The 18,611-nt window shown below is 42.4% G+C and overlaps 3 protein-coding genes across 4 annotated transcripts; 2 read left to right on the top strand and 1 right to left on the bottom strand.

Annotated features, from left to right (window-relative positions):
- Nucleotides 1-1,942: 1,942 nt before the first annotated feature.
- Nucleotides 1,943-4,915, bottom strand: LOC122820710 (proline-rich protein 2-like). The gene is made up of 3 exons (XM_044098280.1): nt 4,874-4,915; nt 2,129-2,579; nt 1,943-2,070 (listed from the first exon to the last, which is right to left on the bottom strand). The coding sequence occupies exons 1-3, from the start codon at nt 4,913-4,915 to the stop codon at nt 1,943-1,945; spliced, it is 621 nt and encodes a 206-aa protein (XP_043954215.1).
- Nucleotides 4,916-5,174: 259 nt separating this feature from the next.
- Nucleotides 5,175-8,860, top strand: LOC122820955 (tripartite motif-containing protein 16-like). Of its 2 annotated transcripts, none has more exons than XM_044098705.1 (2): nt 5,175-5,274; nt 5,494-8,860. In XM_044098705.1, exon 2 carries the CDS (start codon nt 5,758-5,760, stop codon nt 7,369-7,371), a length of 1,614 nt encoding a protein of 537 aa, XP_043954640.1. In that variant the 5' UTR covers nt 5,175-5,274; nt 5,494-5,757; the 3' UTR covers nt 7,372-8,860. The 2 variants fall into 2 exon arrangements, with proteins under 2 accessions (XP_043954640.1, XP_043954639.1); XM_044098704.1 differs by having other exon boundaries at nt 5,182-5,312; nt 5,496-8,706.
- Nucleotides 8,861-9,280: 420 nt separating this feature from the next.
- On the top strand, nt 9,281-13,772 carry LOC122821069 (butyrophilin subfamily 1 member A1-like). The gene is made up of 5 exons (XM_044098935.1): nt 9,281-9,343; nt 11,360-11,722; nt 11,806-11,892; nt 11,985-12,091; nt 12,897-13,772. Exons 1-4 carry the CDS (start codon nt 9,289-9,291, stop codon nt 12,086-12,088), a joined length of 609 nt encoding a protein of 202 aa, XP_043954870.1. The 5' UTR covers nt 9,281-9,288; the 3' UTR covers nt 12,089-12,091; nt 12,897-13,772.
- The last annotated feature ends 4,839 nt before the right edge of the window (nt 13,773-18,611 follow it).

The following is an 18,611-nucleotide window of genomic DNA, read 5'->3' as shown; positions in this document are numbered from 1 at the left end:
AAAAAACCAGATCTCAGGGAGCAGGACGACGGAGTAACGAGACGTAGACGTGACGAGGATCCGACAAACACACGGAGACACAGGTGACATTAAATACACATGAGGTAATCAGGAAACGAGACACACCTGGGAACTAATCACGGGGAGACAGGACAACACAGAGACTCAGACACACAGGAAAACTAGAAATAAATACACAGAAAAACACAGAACACAACAGTACCCCCCCCTTAACGGGCGGCTCCCAGACGCCCAAAAACTGAAACACAACAAGGGTGGGTGGAGGGGAGTTGGACGGGGGGCCAGAGTCTATGGAAAAAACGAAAAACAACCTATCAAATAGGCGGAGACACTAGGGTCCAAAGTCCAAAAAACAAAAACAAAACAAACCCAACTGGGTGGGCGGAAACACAGGAAGGCGGGAACCACGGAGGAGGTCAGGGGGCCGACCTCGGCGCAGGAGGCGGGAACCACGGAGGCTGTCCGGCGGCCGTCCGCGGCGCAGGAGGCGGGAACCACGGAGGCTGTCCGGAGGCCGTCCGCGGCGCAGGAGGCGGGAACCACGGAGGCTGTCCGCGGCCGCCCGCGCGCAGGAGGCGGGAACCACGGAGGCTGTCCGCGCCGCCCGCGCGCAGGAGGCGGGAACCACGGAGGCTCGCGCAGTAGGCGGGAACCACGGAGGATGTCCGGCGGCCGTCCGCGGCGCAGGAGGCGGGAACCACGGAGGCTGTCCGGCGGCCGTCCGCGGCGCAGGAGGCGGGAACCACGGAGGCTGTCCGGCGGCCGTCCGCGGCGCAGGAGGCGGGAACCACGGAGGCTGTCCGGCGGCCGTCCGCGGCGCAGGAGGCGGGAACCACGGAGGCTGTCCGGCGGCCGTCCCGCGCGCGCAGGAGGCGGGAACCACGAGGCGGCCGGGCGGCCGTCGCGCGAGGAGCACAAGGAGTCTCTGGGGCGCACGCGGCGGCAGGAGCACAAGGAGTCTCTGGGGCCGCACGGGCGGCGGCGAGGAGCACAAGGAGTCTCTGGGGCCGTGCAGGCGACGAGGAGCACAAGGAGTCTCTGGGGCCGCACGGGGGCGGCGACGAGGAGCACAAGGAGTCTCTGGGGCCGCACGGGGGCGGCGACGAGGAGCACTAGGAGTCTCGGGGGAAGCACTAGGAGTCTCGGGGGAAGCACTAGGAGTCTCGGGGGAAGCACTAGGAGTCTCGGGGGAAGCACTAGGAGTCTCGGGGGAAGCACTAGGAGTCTCTGGGGAAGCACTAGGAGTCTCGGGGGAAGCACGAGGAGTCTCGGCGGAAGCACTAGGAGTCTCGGGAAGCACTAGGAGTCTCGGGAAGCACTAGGAGTCTCGGGGAAGCACTAGGAGTCTCGGGAAGCACTAGGAGTCTCGGGGAAGCACTAGGAGTCTCGGGAAGCACTAGGAGTCTCGGGGGAAGCACTAGGAGTCTCGGGGGAAGCACTAGGAGTCTCGGGGGAAGCACTAGGAGTCTCGGGGGAAGCACTAGGAGTCTCGGGGGAAGCACTAGGAGTCTCGGGGGAAGCACTAGGAGTCTCGGGGGAAGCACTAGGAGTCTCGGGGGAAGCACTAGGAGTCTCGGGGGAAGCACTAGGAGTCTCGGGGGAAGCACTAGGAGTCTCGGGACTGGCACTGGGAAGGAGCTCGGGACTGGCACTGGGAAGGAGCTCGGGACTGGCACTGGGAAGGAGCTCGGGACTGGCACTGGGAAGGAGCTCGGGACTGGCACTGGGAAGGAGCTCGGGACTGGCACTGGGAAGGAGCTCGGGACTGGCACTGGGAAGGAGCTGGGGACTGGCACTAGGAAGCTGGGGACTGGCACTAGGAAGCTGGGGACTGGCACTAGGAAGCTGGGGACTGGCACTAGGAAGCTGGGGACTGGCACTAGGAAGCTGGGGACTGGCACTAGGAAACTGGGGACTGGCACTAGGAAACTGGGGACTTACTGAGGGCAGGAGCGGAGGAAGTCCGTTGAGCAGCCTCGGGGCCGGCTGCGGAGGAAGTCCGCTGGCCGCCGGGCCGGGCGGAGGAAGTCCGCTGGCCGCTGGGCCGGGCTGCGGGTGAAGTGCGGCGAGCCGCCTCGGGGCCGGCTGCGGGTGAAGTGCGGCGAGCCGCCTCGGGGCCGGCTGCGGGGAAGGGCGGCAGCCGCCGGGCCGGCTGGCGGGGAAGCGCGAGCCGCCTCGGGCCGGCTGCGGGAAGTGCGGCGAGCCGCCGGGGCCGCTGCGGGGAAGTGCGAGCGAGCCGCCGGGCCGCTGCGGGGCGGGGCGAGCCGCCCGGGCCGGGCGGGGGGAAGTAATGGCTCCGTGAAGCGACCAGGGGCCGGGTCCACCGGCGGCTCAAGTCGCTTTCTCGGGGCAGGAAGAGGAGGCGGTGTTCCCGGAAGGCGACGAGGGGCCGGGTCCACCGGCGGCTCACGTCGCTGTTGCCGGGCTGACAGCGGAGGTGGTGTTCCCAGAAGGCGACGAGGGGCCGGATCCACCGGCGGCTCACGCCGCTTCTTCCGGGCAGACTTCGGGAAGCGACCAGGGGCCGGGTCCACCGGCGGCTCAGGTCGCCTGCCTCCCTGGCGGAGGTAACGGAGGGGACCGTATCCGGGGGGTGCCAAGACCAGTCTAGTCCCCCGAAAAACCTCCCGGTCCAACTGAGCCAAAAAGGTAGCTACCTCACCTCGTTTGTGGTCGGATCCTTCTGTCATGTTTAGCGGTGGTGGAGGTGAGGCAGAAACGCAGCTGGACCGGATTGATTGTAAGATAATGAATTTAATGACAAAAAACCAGATCTCAGGGAGCAGGACGACGGAGTAGCAGAGGACGAGACGTGACGAGGATCCGACAAACACACGGAGACACAGGTGACATTAAATACACATGAGGTAATCAGGAAACGAGACACACCTGGGAACTAATCACGGGGAGACAGGACAACACAGAGACTCAGACACACAGGAAAACTAGAAATAAATACACAGAAAAACACAGAACACAACATTCGTGTTTTATTACATTTTATTATCATATGTCAGTAAGAAAAGTTATTCTTCAGAGGAAGTTTTTAAACATTTCCAAATAGCAGGATCAGTCGTGGTTTTCAGATGAGAACAAACTGAGTTATCAGAGTTTTTGTTGCTTCAGGCTGAGATTTGTTTTCTGTCTCCTGACGGCTGGAGTCCAAGATGGTCCTAAAAAGACCCAACAGACACTGAATCTACCGGGTTTTATATCTGTGTGAGGACTCATACTTGGAAGACAAGGCTGAGATAATACTGCGGAGAAACCTGAAAGTTGGCCACCAGATGGCGCCAAATACCTGCTGTCCACCTGGGTCCAGGTTTGCTACCAAGATCCCGCCAGAATTTCAACAGAACACGAAGCTGACTTATGCGAATGTACTACAACAGATTACAGTCAGAAACTTAATTTTGTTCATTATTTAAATTCAAATATATGTGTATTATTAAATAGATTCATTCAACCAAAACTGAGTTTATTTTTAAAAAAGAAAATCTGATAAATTTGATGATTATAGGTTACAGAAAAAAAATCTCTTTCAATGTTTAGTGTTTGGGATCAATAATAAAGGATTTTAATACAATCATGTGTTTATCAGCTCATGTACTCAGTGTTTGGTTGGGGCTCCTCTGCATGATCAACAATCAGCTGCAGCTCTGCTGAGGTGGTTTATCATCATCGTTAATTAATAGAGCTAATTTCAAAGAGCTGGCTTTTTGGGTAAATTCTGGAATCTTAGCTGGCTCTTCATTCTGATCTATGGAATGTTTTAGTGAGGAATAACTTACATAAATAACTTTGGACTAAGGAAACCTCTTAATATTTCCATTAATTGCATACTGTGCACTAAAACTGTTTTACTGCTGTTGAAAAACTGGATAGGAACGAAAGTCACCTCTAAAGGCCTATAAGATGATATGCTTCTGTAGCAAGTGTGTAAAACTGTTGATATTTCACCTCAAATCCATCCTCATCTATGTCTATTTGTTTTTCTTAGTTTTTGATTTATATTTTATTTTGGCGGAGAAGCTTTTATTTTCTTGTTTTCTGTTTCCGCGTCATATCCTGTGTGCTCGAGCTCGCTGCCCTCAGTTCGCGCTGAGGAGAGGTGAGCGCACATAACTGTCATCTGTTTGTGTATTAAAACATTCAAAATGTCCTAAAAAGTATGTTTGTCAAACTCACAAGTTGTTATATATTGTTCCCCAACTGCTTTATGTTTAGGGCAGCACTGTGTGGGTATTTAATTCCCACTTTAGTGACATTTATTGAGTTTGCTGTGCCAGTGTGGTTATTTTTTGCCCATTACACAACGCAGAGTTCATACAACAGATGAGTCGGATTTAGCAGGGGTCAGTGCAGCTCGATTCAGTGTCACAGAATATTTAATAATAAAATTAAATCTAACTTAATGCTGAAACTGAACTTAATGCAGATGGATCAGGTTTTTATTACCCCAGTCAGAGCAGATCTAATAGAAATAAAGGGCTTTTAAAACCTTTTTAGAAGAAAGAGGAGCTCCAGTTCGGACTTTCTCCTGCCAATCGGGCAACTATTAGTGTGCAGAATTATTATGCAACTGAATTAAAACGGAACATTTTCCCATCTTTCTTGTTCATTGTCATCCGTTAAAGAATAATAAGCATACAATTCAAAACTGACAAACATTTAAAAAATAAATCAGTTACCAATATTGCCACCCTTCTTTTCAATAACAGTTATAAGCCTTTCATTCATGGAGTCTGTCAGTTTCTTGATCTGTTGACAAGCAACTCGGTAGCTTCATGTTTGTTGTTCTCAAATCTTTGGCTTTGGTAATATCTTAGCAAGGTCAAGGGTCATGCTTTACGACCCTTAGAGATGGGAGCGGCGCCTGAGGCCACAGCTGCATCAAGACTAGAAACTTTATTGTATTAGAAAAGATTTGTAACAGTGTTGGCAGCTGGGTTTTCTGTTTGCCTCTCCCCTAGTTAACAGCTGCTAATCTTGTAACAAAGGATCACTCTGAGAAAAAAAACTGTAATGCAGAAGAGCGTTTTTCAGAGTGTGGGTTTGGAAGACTGGGATGAAGTCTTGTTTACCCCGTTCTCCGCTCTGAGTGTAAAATCTACAATTAATTGTCTTTCTTCTTCTTTTTCTGTATAATGTAGATGAACCTGACAAAAGGAAAAGGAGAGTCAACCCAAGGGTCTTAAGTTCACCAAGCTGGAAGAAAATACAGCTAGAAAACTGACATCTGCTGTCAATCAGGCGAGCATGAAATATTTAATTATGTAACATTTTATGGGGTAAGTCTCATATTCATCAGTCTTAATTCATCAAGTCCAACCCTTATTTTTTATAAGGAGTAACATTACTTCAGCAGCATTCAACATTTTCAAAATAGCCATAAACAGGTGAAAACTGAAATCTCTTCTCCACTTTAAGCATTTTCTAAGTAATCTGTTTTCTGATTTCTGTTCTCCACAGAGAAACTTGAGAAAACAAGCCGGCACAGTGGAAGACATTCCTCACAGTGTTTCCCGAGGTTTGATAACTCCTCCTAGGCTGCATCCTGCCAACACATCTCTGTTCAGACCTGGAAGTTTTCAGCTTCCAGGCCTCATTCACTGCAGCAACACACAATGTTTAGATCAGAGCTCAGAGCTGCTGTTGTTCTACAGAAGAGGAAACTACGCAGTCGTTACTGATCTACTGAAGAGAAATTCAGAGTCACTATTACTGAGAGCTGAAATGGAGCAGAGAATAGTTCTACTAAACAGAAGTAACTTTTCTTGTTCAATTTGTTTGGATCTACTGAAGGATCCGGTGACTATTCCTTGTGGACACAGTTACTGTAAAAACTGCATTAAAAACCACTGGGATGGAGAAGATCAGAGGAGAAACCACAGCTGCCCTCAGTGCAGGAAAGAGTTCATACCAAGACCTGATCTGGAGAAAAACATCATGTTAGCTGCTTTAGTGGAGGATCTGAAGAAGACTGGACTCCAAGCTGCTCCAGCTGATCACTGCTATGCTGGACCTGAAGATATGGGCTGTGATGTCTGCAGTGGGAGGAAGATGAAAGCTGTCAAGTCCTGTCTGGTTTGTTTAATTTCTTACTGTGAGAAACATCTTCAGCCTCATTATGAATCTCCTGCTTTTAAAAAACACAAACTGGTGAATCCCTCCAAAACTCTCATGGAGAACATCTGCTCTCGTCATGATGAGGTGATGAAGATGTTGATGGATGGTTATGAAACAGTCCCAGCTGCAACAGAAAGAGCTGAGAAGCAGAAGAAGCTCCAGGAGAGTCGACAACAAATCCATCAGAGAATCCAGGACGAAGAGAAAGATGTGAAGCTGCTTCAACAGGAGGTGGAGGCCATCAATGTCTCTGCTGATGAAGCAGTGGAGGACAGTGAGAAGATCTTCACTGAGCTGATCCGTTTTCTCTGGAAAAGAAGCTTTGAGGTGAAGCAGCAGATCAGATCCCAGCAGGAAACTGAAGTGAGTCGAGTCAAAGATGTTCAGGAGAAGCTGGAGCAGGAGATCACTGAGCTGAAGAGGAAAGACGCTGAGCTGGAGCAGCTCTCACACACAGAGGATCACACCCAGTTTCTCCTCAACTACCCCTCACTGCCAGCACTCAGTGAGTCTACACACTCATCCAGCATCAACATCCGTCCTCTGAGACACTTTGAGGACGTGACAGCAGCTGTGTCAGAGCTCAGAGACAAACTACAGAAAATCCTGAGAGACACATGGAGAAACATCGAACAGGCAATTAGTGAAGTTGATGTTCTTCTGTCAGAACCAAAAACAAGAGATGAATTCTTAAAATATTCACAAGAAATCACTCTGGATCCAAACACAGCAAACAAATATCTGTTATTATCTGAGCAGAACAGAAAAGTAACATTAACGAACCAGCAACAAGATTATCCAGATCATCCAGACAGATTCATTGATTGTTATCAAGTCCTGAGCAGAGAGAGTCTGACTGGTCGTTGTTACTGGGAGGTGGAGCAGACTGGGAGTGGAGTTTATGTAGCCGTTTCATACAAGAACATCAACAGAAAAGAAGCCTTTGGGTTCAATGACAGATCTTGGTCTTTATATGGTTACACAGACAGTTACACATTTTATCACAACAACACTGCAGCACCAGGTCCAGTTTCCTCCAGACTGGGAGTGTATCTGGACCACAGAGCAGGTATTCTGTGTTTCTACAGCGTCTCTGGTACCATGACTCTCCTCCACAGAGTCCAGACCAGATTCACTGGGCCTCTACATGCTGGAGTTGGTCTTTACTTCTCACTGTCCTGTCCTGGTGACTCCTCTGCTGAGTTCATTAACCCAGAATAATCAGCAGTGATCTGAGGTCCAGTTGGTTAAAATGTGTATTTTAGTCCCAGTTCCTTTAGTTTCCATTATTGTTGCTGAGAGATCAGCTGTTTTAGTGGAGCTACTTTTCATATTTGTTGGTTTTATTAATGTTTGATGTGTGATGAGAATCTCTAATTTCTTTTTTTTTCCACATTTAGCTGCATTATTATGACATTTATCTCTTCTGTTTCTGATTTCACCAGAATCTGCTGGAGTTTCTGATTATTTCTAAATGAACCATTAATAACTGTTATATCTGGATCATTAGTGTTTTTTCTCTGCTCTGCTTTCAGTGTGTTTTTATTGTACCTCCTGAATCTCCCTGCACTTCTTACTGTCCTGCTTTTAGTCTGAATATGTAACAAACTGCAAAGTGTGGATTGTTAAAGCATCTTAAACATGATATTGATTTACTGCTTTTCTCATTTTTTCCAGCTGTTTTGTTTGTAAATGCAGACAAAATGCTCTGATTTATTTTAATATCTACTTTAGAACTCCATATATGTCATATTATTTGGCATAAAGCATTTTTATGGTAGAGTTTTCACTTTGCTGTTATGGTGAAAAGTCCATTAATTTTAGCATAAACCTGTCAATAAACGATCAGAGGGAAAAATGACTGATTTATATCTCTGAACACTGGATGGGTGAATTGCTATTCTTTACATTTTAATGTAAACATCTACAAGATTCAAGAACGTAGAAATAAAATATAGAGATTACAGTGGAGTAGATTACTGACTGCTAGTTATTACAGATTAAACTGTTCAAATCTGATTTCTGGCTCTGAAAGTCAAATCTAAAATCCTCCAACATGGCTGAAGTCCGACAGATGATGCATAAATGTGTTAATGTGTCAGAAAGTATGGCAACAATGAGGGTTTTTTTTTACAACAGGAGAAGCAGGTTAGCATTAGCATCAACTCCATCGTCTCTCTTTTTAACCTTCTGTGAATTAAAAACTGTAGCGTAACCCGCCTGATGAAGGATGAGACTTTACAGATGAACATGAAGGTTTCATTGCAATAAAATCATAGTTTCATTGTAACAGCTATTCACACAAAGCATAATGTTAAAAGGTTTACAACATAAAATAACGGCTACAATCTTAAAAACAACTTTAGTTTTAGCATATGATCAAACAAATGCTATTAAAGAGGCTGTTAATAAGAGATTTTAACTAGCGCTCCACACGGGGGCGCTAGTCAGCTATACATTTTATTACCTAGTTTTGTTGATGTGAAAAACAAAGAGAGGACAAACTCCTCCTACTTTAACTGGTTTCATATTGTTATATTTTATATTATGTTATATTTCTTCTGCCTCTCCTGAATTTAACTTCACATGAATGTTTTATTGTCATACAAAATATAGAAAAATATTCATTAAATTGTTTTATTGACACTTGCTATATTTACAACCTACCTGGGTATTTTTTCTGTTAATAAAAAGGTTTTTGTGTAATAAATTGTGTTTCATTACATCTTGTCCATCTGCTCACAGAATGACTGAGAAAATCCATCCAGAGAATCAATCTGATTGAAACTGTATTAAAAATATTTAACTTATAGATCCACAGCTTCAACCTTCGACCTCTTTAGTTTTAAAAAAATATAGCCTTAAAACAAAACCAATAGAACTTAAAAATGTGTTTTAACATTTCTTGCTTTAAATGTTGAGGTTCATGTTTTCAGTATTTTGATTACAGTTGCCACTCACAAATTTTTTTTTTTCGAAAATTTTTATTGTTACTTTGGACATTTTAAAAACATGGCACTATACAGTTCTACAGAACTTTTCGCCGTATTGTGAGTTGCCATTGGGCCGCGGTGACGTAATTTCCGGGTAGGTGTGAGTTGCTGTAAACTCACGGAAGCCGTCCAGTCTCGTCTGAACATGTTCCTGGTCGCTCATGTTTTCATCGTGGATTTTTACTGCACTCTGGTTCACGGTGAGTTTCAATAATAATAATAATAATAATAATAATAATAACAACAATAATAATAATAATAATAATAATAATAATAATAATAATAATAATAATAATAATAATAATAATAATAATATTATTATTATTATTAATAATAATAATATTATTATAAACATTTATTATTATATAATTTTATAATAATAAATGTTTCTGCGGTGATAAACAAACGTTAAGTTCAGAGGACTGAGTTTAGAAAAAACTTTAAATTTGTTTTTAAGTGGAGTTTAATTTATGATTATGTGTTTTTATAGTTTCATAACTCTTGTGTTTTTCGCATTAATTGGATTTTACAGTTTTACTCAACAGTGAATCAGCAGTGAATCATTAGAAGGCTGATGACATGTTTCACTGACTGGTGTAACTCTTAATCGCATTCCTATGGACCTTTATCATAATGATTTAAATTATTATAATAAAATCCTATCTCACATTTAAGTACTCATGTTAAACACTAATACTTGTTTCATTGTTCAAAATCCGACATTTTATTTTGATTGCAGCAGTTTTACTTTTACTAGGATGATGCCTTTAGGTACTTTACAGAACAACAATAAACAAAGTATCGGGGAATACCCGTCAGGAAACCACAGACACAATGAAAACCTCAGAGTAATTTTGTGTTGTTGTTGTTGTTGTTGTTGTCTTTACTGTCACTGATGATGTGTTATTAGACCACAAAAACATGTTTTTAAATCTCTTGAATGATGTTTGCACACCTCAAGTCTAGATCATAAATTAGCTTTTGGACTTTAGAAGGTAAAAAATAGCAAAAGTATCAGCTTACAAATATTTGGCCAGATAAGTTGACTGATTTTGTTTTCCCAGCTGCTGTGGAGCATCTGCTGAAAAACCTCAAATCTCTCTGTCAGTTTGTATCAAACCACAGAGACATAAATACAGTTGTAACTGTTTCTAATGTCTGGATACAATACTTCACTGTTTCATCACAAAAGACTGACTCTCCCCTACGAATGTCACGCCGTCCTCTCATGACCTTCACTAAAACAAAGACTGATCTGGACTTATTTGGACAAACTGCCCAGTTTGTCTTTGGCTCAGGTCTCCAGTCAGGCGTTGGGATGTTGATGTTTTCATTGTGGATTTCTACTTTCTGCTTTTCCTGGACTCTTGTTCAAGGTAACCTGTTGATCAATTTGGTCTCACAATGTTAAAAACTGAATCAGGAATCCAGAAACAAAACAAATCCTCCTAAAATCGTCTCCTGAGCCTCCCTAAGTGGAGCTGATAGGATGATGTGTTTTTAATGGAAAGCTAAAGGAAATAGTCAAACTTTAACATGAAAACCTTACTGTTCTAGCAACACAAGTTTCTCCTGTTAACATTGTATTTTAGCATCCTGCTGACCGGTGGAGTCAGTACATGTAATAAAAACGTGTCTTAACTAGCAGGTAAGTACTACAATATATATCACCGATATTTATCTTAGTATTACTCAAATATTGCGATAGATTAATATCTGTAAAGTACTTATATTGTTTATAAGTTAGGAAGGAGGCAGGAGCTGGTTCTAAGCTTGTTTACATCATTTTAAACTGTGTGATTGTGAGCGAGTGGGAATAAAAATAGTGACAGGTATTTTGTTCCATATAACACAGTAGGAGTGTAACAGGTAAACCTTTTATGGATGTAAACTTGACTAAAAACCAACTTGTTTAGGATTGTATTTGAAACGTGATCAATTACAAATTTATTGATGGAATCTGACTTAATGTGTTTTGATTATTGATTTTCTGTTGCATTGTGTTTCTATTTGATTTGATGTAAAGATCTTTGAAATGCCTTGATGCTGAAATGTGCTATACAAATAAAATTTGATTGATTGATTGATTGATTTAGTGTTGTCGTAGCAACTGCCTACCAAGATGGCTGTCGGTGACAAAGTTCCTGGAAGTGTGACATCACCCTAGAATTATGTATTGTATTGATGTTATAATAAAATCTTCCCTGTGCTTCCAGGTAGCCTCCATCTGATTGGTTCATCTCAGCCAATCGTAGCTGCTCCTGGAGATGACGTCGTCCTCCCGTGTCAGGTGGATCCTGAGTGGGACGTCGTGGGGAAGACGGTGGAGTGGTCCCGACCGGACCTGAAGCCGTCCGGCCCTCAGAAGCGTGTGGAGTACGTGTTCGTGTACCGCTTCAGGAAGACGGACCGAGACATGATGATGGACACGTACATCCAGAGGACGTCTCTGTCCCAGGACGGCCTGAGGCGAGGAGACGTGTCTCTGACCATCAGGAACGTCAGCCTGCAGGACCACGGCAGGTTCCGATGTTTCATCCCACGCCTCGGGATAGACACAGAACTTCTGCTTGTTGTTGGTGAGGAACGGGTCCAAGCTGCAGGTTCTGATCCGGATCTGTTGCAGTTTTCCTAATCAGTCCTGTTATTGTTGCTGTTTCAGATCCAAACTTTGTTTCCACGGCGATAGAGACGGTTCCTCACAGAAACCTCATCACTCCGACGCCACAGGAGGAAACCGTGACGATCGGTGAGTCTGCAGGAACCAGAACGTTTCAGAATCACTTGTCAACATGAATGTTTTCCGTTAACTAATTTGGACTTTTCCTGTTTCTGTTTCAGGTCAACGGACCAGATTCCATCTTTGCCTTTTTGTTTTTTCATTCTTCATCATTTGTCTTGGTCCGGTTTCCATTTGCGTCATAAGAAAATCCAGACAAATATAGGAAGTGAGTCAAATTTCTTCTGAGAATATATTATTTTCTCCATGAAAATAATATATTCTCCAAAATATATTCCGTATCCAGCCGGAATATATTGTTTACGTATTTTTTTAAATCGTCACTATTTGTTATGAGACATGTAATCTGTAAAAAAAAGAAAAAATCTCCTCTGCTTTCTCTCAGTGCTAACTAGAAACAGTCATTGCCAGGAGGCGGGTCTTAGCGCTGTCAATCACTCTTTGCTTTCTGAGTTGAGAACAAAACATTTTATTTTAATATTAACTCATTTTATTATTTCACAAGTTAAGGCCTCAGTACTTCCTGTCTTACACAACCAACAGCCTGCTGATCAGCAGGTTGGTCACTCTGTCACAAGTCGGCCATGTGTTGATGCTGACGGCAGGAACTTCCTTCCTCCAGAGGTCAGCAGGTCAGGACTGCTGACCTGCTGACCTCAGATTAATAACTTAATCCTAGTTAGTTAATCCTTAACTAGGATTAAGTTATTAATCTGCTTTCTGGAGTTTTCTGCCTGGAGACGAACTAATAATAATGTTTAGTCAATATGTTGTACATTTCAGGTTTCTGTTATTATTTACTTCAAGAGACAGTGAACTAATTCATTTTATTATTGTTTTTAGTTGTTTTAGTCCAGTTTTCAATTAAATTTTTTCTGGGAATCAGTTTTTTTTCTGTTTCTTCTGCAAATATTTAAGCAGTTTGACTCTAAATGGAAACATTTCATTCAGATTTAAAGCTGAACTCTTCACTCTGTGGTTTGTTCTTATTGTTGCTCTTCGTTCTGTTGAAGGCTTTTCATCGCCCAAACCTTCAGATCAACAGACTCCTCGGTTCTGCAGAGGAACCGGTTCTGTTCCCAGACCAGAACCTGAATCCAGAATCCAGAACTTTGGCTGCTTGGATCCGGATCAGGAACAAAGTTTGACGTTTGATTGTTGCAATTGTTCAAAATTCAGTGAGTGAAATGTTTACCAAGTATCACTGTGATCAGGTTTGTTTGTTAACGTTTTTCCAGAACTAAGGCTGCGTTCACACTGCAGACTGAAGTGACCCAAAGACGATTGTTTTTTGTTTTGTTTTTTGACATAATGCGACCTGCATCCGATCTTTTTAAAACAATCTAAACAGCACAAGTCGGATTCTTTTTGAATGTGACTCAGGTCACTTATCCGTTACGTTTCCGTTTCAGATGTGACCTAATGTCAAGGTCATGTTCACCTGACCTGAAGGTCACCGATATTCGACAAACGTCACTATTCTGCGTCCCGATACGCGCAAACAGGAAGTATAACAGCCACCATGACGGACCGTAATCAGGATTAAGTTGTTAATCTGCTGCTCCAGTCAGACAACAACTTCAAATATGTAAAGCTGTGCTCTGCTGTTAACATCCATGTTTACTTCAGTAAACGCTGAGCACTTCTTCTTCTTATGGCCATTGGTGGAACACTGAGAACGCTGACGCTATTGCGCCCTCTACTGCGGGACACTTTCACACTACACAAAAAGTGAGAATCGGGTCACTTCAGGCTGCAATGTGAACGCAGCCTAAGATTTAAATGTTTGTTTTGCTGATTTCTGATCAAATGTTGACTGAATGTAGAGGGTTTTGTTTTTTATTACTGTGAATAAAGACATTAATGAAAAGAACAACTAAAGTTATTAAAGGGAATAAATGAGTTTTTTTAATTGAACATTGGGTTTTGTTTTTTAAAACATGAAGTTTTGTTTAGAAACCAAAACTTGTTTGTGTTTCTCTGTGTGAAAGTTCAGGGTTTGAAAACATATTCCTTGTTAAATCTGATAAAATAACTGAATTGAGCAGCGGCTGAAGCTGCGACGCCTCAGATACGTCCGACATCAGAGCCACGCCTCAGACTGAAAAAAAACAAGAACTGACTTTATATTTCTGACCTCTTTAGTTTGAATGTTTTACTTTTTCAACTTGATGATAAATGTTCAGGTTTAGACATTCTAGGTCAGAAAAATCAAAACCACAGCCTGGTTCTGAGTTAAACTGGACCCAACAGAACCTCAGCTGACCCAGTTCTGATGGAGAACAGATTTAACTCATTCTGCAATAATCCAGCCTGCATTTAACTCAACTTGTTTTACAGATTTAACTACATTTGCCAGCCAAATGATACCAACTATCCAAACAGCTGAAGAGAATATATGCAGAAACTCCACAGACTCAGAAACGACATCTTACAGAATTTACTGACATCAATTTTTCTGTGAAACTGTACGTTTGACCGGGGGCAGGGGGGTTGAGACCACGACACGTTGGACCGGGTCCTGCAAAAAACAGGACATTTCCTCAGGACGTGAAACACGGACATGTCCCGGGAAATACGGACGTTTGGTCACCCTAGGAAAAGCCATGTGGCGGCAACTGTGCTGCTTTTCTACTGCGTTTTGACAACTACCAAGAACGGCCACTAGATGGCGGTGTTTAACAAAAATAGTTAGAAGCACAACAGTAAACATAACGTTCATATTCAATATTCTGGCTCATTTGGCAGATTAACATCACATTTTAAAATCAAACACCTTTAAATAGGTTTTAAACAGTTTTATATATTTTTTCTTTACTGATGCGGTAAACTATTCTACAAGTATTTCTGTTTATTATCAAAATTAATGAATAAAAATAAAATAATTAATTTTGTTTATTCAATAAATTATTATTATCTTTCTTGAAGCATCGCAGCTGGTTTTAATTCATTTGTTTCTCTTCAAGGAACCGGACTGAGGACAGAGTCAGTCTGCAGCCCATCGGTTCTGATCAGGTCCAATCAAATTGAATCAGTTCCAGAGAAATTTATTGATCCCAAACGGAAATTAAATGTTGTAACTCATTAAAGGGTTAGATGGAGACGACAGGCAGCAGACTGTAGAACCTGATCAGAACCAGAACCAGACCCAGACCAGTGGACATGTGCCCCTGCAGGAGAGTGTACTGGCAGCCGTCCTCAAGTCCATTCAGTCTGTTCTGTTCCGGTTCTGGACTCTGAACCAGAACCGGAGAAGCATGTGAGGCGCTGCCAGCTGAAACCAGAGCTGGTATCGGGTCAGAACAGAACCGGGCCTCAGGTTTTTGATTAGATCAGACAGTAAAAACAACACTGTCACCATGGCAATGGCTTGTGTTGCTTCCTGTTTGTCTCCATGGTAACCTGGTAAAGTGTGCCTGGCCCCGCCCCCTGCTGTAGGTTGCTGTTGTTGCAGAGACTCTGGAGATCGACTGGACAACCGGAGTGAGGGACAATAAATCGGATTAAATCAAATTAACTCAGATTAACTCAGATTAATTCAGGTTAACTTAGATTAATTCAAATTAATTCAGGTTAACTCAGATTAACTCAGATAAACTCAGATTAATTCAGGTTAACTTAGATTAATTCAAATTAATTCAGGTTAACTCAGATTAACTCAGATTAACTCAGATTAATTCAGGTTAACACTGTATGTCGTTGTTCTGGGCTAATTGTCGCTCAGTGAGGCCGTTTATCAGCCACTCAAAGAGCCTCACATGGAAACCGGAAGAGTCAAAGTTCAAACCACTGACAGAGAGAAAAACAGAGACGTGTTGAAATCCAGACCAGATTTTATGATGATCCGGTTATTCTGGATCAAAAGGAACTCAGTGTTTCAGCTGTTAAACAGTTTACTAGATTGTCGTGAATAGAAGCTGAATGCTGCTTTTCCATGTTTGGTTCTGGTTCTGCTGCTAGCTACATGCTGTTAGCTACATTCTGCTAGCTACCTGCTGTTAGCTACATGCTGTTAGCTACCTGCTGTTAGCTGCCTGTTGTTAGCTGGGGAGTCCTGGGATGGAGCCTTGGGGAACTCCAGCTGGTTCTGGTCGTGGAGCTTCTCTCTGTCCAACATTTAAGATTTATTTTGGTTTCTATTATTTCTGACTGAGAATGTTTATGCAGTTACTTTCTGTTCAGGTTGTGGAAAAGTTTTCACATCCCATCAGTTTGAGTTATGATAAATAAAGTTTATAACACACATGATGGTTTCTGTTACTAAAGGACAGAACTTTCCCTCCCAGCTGTCCCGACCAGGGAAAGTTTTCACGCCCTAAACCCGACCACAGACTCGCTAGCGTCAGTTTGATGACCTTTGACCCTCTTTGCTGAACTGATTTAATTCAGACTCAGGTCAGGCTTCAGCACTAGACTTTGACTAGGCCACTCCAACACCTTGGTCTGGTAAGATTATTTTAGATTTTCAATAGTTTAAAACAGAAAACCAGGACAAATCTGTAAAAATGTTTCAGTTTCTGTCTGAACATTTCAGATTATATTGATGAAACTTTAATTTACTTGATTTGATAAAGAAAACAGGGGAAAAAAAATTAACTTTTAATGTCTTTATTGATCAGAAACATTCAGGTAGTTTCAGTTTTATCAACAATAAAAGTCATTACTACAGTTTTAGAAATGAAGCGGTGAGCCAATCAGAGAGCAGATCCAGGACAGAGTGGGCGTGGCTTCAGTTCCACAGCGAATCGGTTCTTCACTTCATTCACATGTTTGATCACAATAAATAAATGAAATAATCAATAAAACAATAAAACCAAAGCAGAAACACATAATAAATATCACGTGGTTCATGGTCTCTCAAGACAAGAACTGAGTTCCAGAACAGAACCAGTAAACCCAGTAAACCCAATAACCCAGTAAACCCTGACCATCACCAGGTGCATCATGGGAAATGTAGGCTCTACAGCTTCTGCTGCTCTATGAACTTTGACCCCATAGCTTTGATCATCGTATTTCTAATATGAAGGAAATATTTCTGACTATAATAACAAACGTTTCACTTCCTGCTCTTTTTCTTTCTCTCAAATACTTCAAACTAGAGTAATCAGATTACTTTTACTGTAGAATCAAACCCAGAAAATCTTTTCCTGTTTGGCTGAAATTTAACAAGGAATAAAGGTTCAACTAACTGTGTCTACAGCTAGATGTTGACCTTTGACCCCATCAGGAATCAACTGCTGTTACTGATTAACATGAACAGAACCTCTAGCCTGAGGCTAACAGGGTCAAAGGTCACTGATAATAGAGACTCAACATGTCAAAAAGAAAGTACCAGTTTGACCTTTGACCTCCAACAGAGACCACCAGCCTGGAGAGAGAGAGGTTCACCCAGGTTCTTCAGTCTGCTGAGGAACAAGAACCATCCATCCATCCATCCATCCATCCATCCATCCATCCATCCATCCATCCATCCATCCATCCATCCATCCCTCCATCCATCCATCCATCTATCCATCCATCCATCCATCCATCCATCCATCCATCCATCCATCCATCCATCCATCCATCTATCCATCCATCCATCCATCCATCTATCTATCTATCTATCTATCTAGCGTGCTGGCTAGTGGTCCCTAGCTAACAGTCTATCTATCTATTCTAGTTCTATTGGCTGATAAATTAACTTATGGGAAAAATGGCTTTTACAAGTTAAATAATCTGCCAATATTTCCATATTAAGGAATAATTGACTCAAAACAATCCTCTATATCTTGCTAAAAAGTTACTTGTATGTTAGTTTTCATATTTCAAGTTTACTAAAATATTTGAACTACAAAATAAACAAAGGAATTAGACCAGAGGATACTTACTTATACTTGCAACCTTGAAAAGGAGCATCTACTTTAAAAATTTTGAAAAGATTTATTACATTAGATACATTAGATTCTTCTTCTTTTTGCTCTTTCCCTTGGTCTGTTTTTTTATTTTTTATTTCCTTTTAATTCCTGTAAAGCACTTTGTGTTGCCTTGTTGCTAAAAATGTGCTATAGAAATAAAATTACCTTTATCTTTACAAAAATAAAATTGGTAATATTTTGTGTTTTTGTAGTGTATCCTGACATCAACTTTCTCAGGAATGTCTGACTTTTGTTTCTCATGATTTACAATAAATTGATTAAACTTTTACATTTAGTTTAATTACTTCAGTCTTAGTATCACATTAGCTTAGTTACAACCCTGAGGGCTGCGGGCCGTTACCATGGCGATCCAGGTCGGGGGGGGGCGAAGGAATGAGCCGCCATATTTTATCTCAGGATCTATTTGCACCACATTTAGTGATTGTTGTGATATTTCTGCCACCCCGACAGGGGGACTGTTGGGAATATATAATTCTGTTTTCCTCGTATAAACACAGAGGCACACACATACGAATGCAGCTTGTTTTAAAAGAAGTGACATTTACACAACAAAACGTAACAAATATAGTCATTTGTTACAACTATGGTTACATTAAGATCTAAAATATCCAAACAACCTGTCTCCATGGAAACAGTACTGCATGCATCATAACAAGTTTCCAGATCTGTTTAAATAAAATAGATTTAACATTAAAGTGAAACTTTCTGGTGCACAGAAGAATAAAGTCTGTTTTGTTTTAAAAATACATAGAGAGTTAAATGTTTATGGAGCTGTAATCCTTTCAACAATGTTACCATGGAAACCATAAC

Source organism: Gambusia affinis, linkage group LG18 (assembly GCF_019740435.1).
Source record: "Gambusia affinis linkage group LG18, SWU_Gaff_1.0, whole genome shotgun sequence".
NCBI classification, from domain to species: Eukaryota; Metazoa; Chordata; class Actinopteri; order Cyprinodontiformes; family Poeciliidae; genus Gambusia; species Gambusia affinis.
The sequence above is the reverse complement of the archived record's forward strand: the minus strand, read 5'-3'. Positions and strand labels throughout refer to the sequence as shown.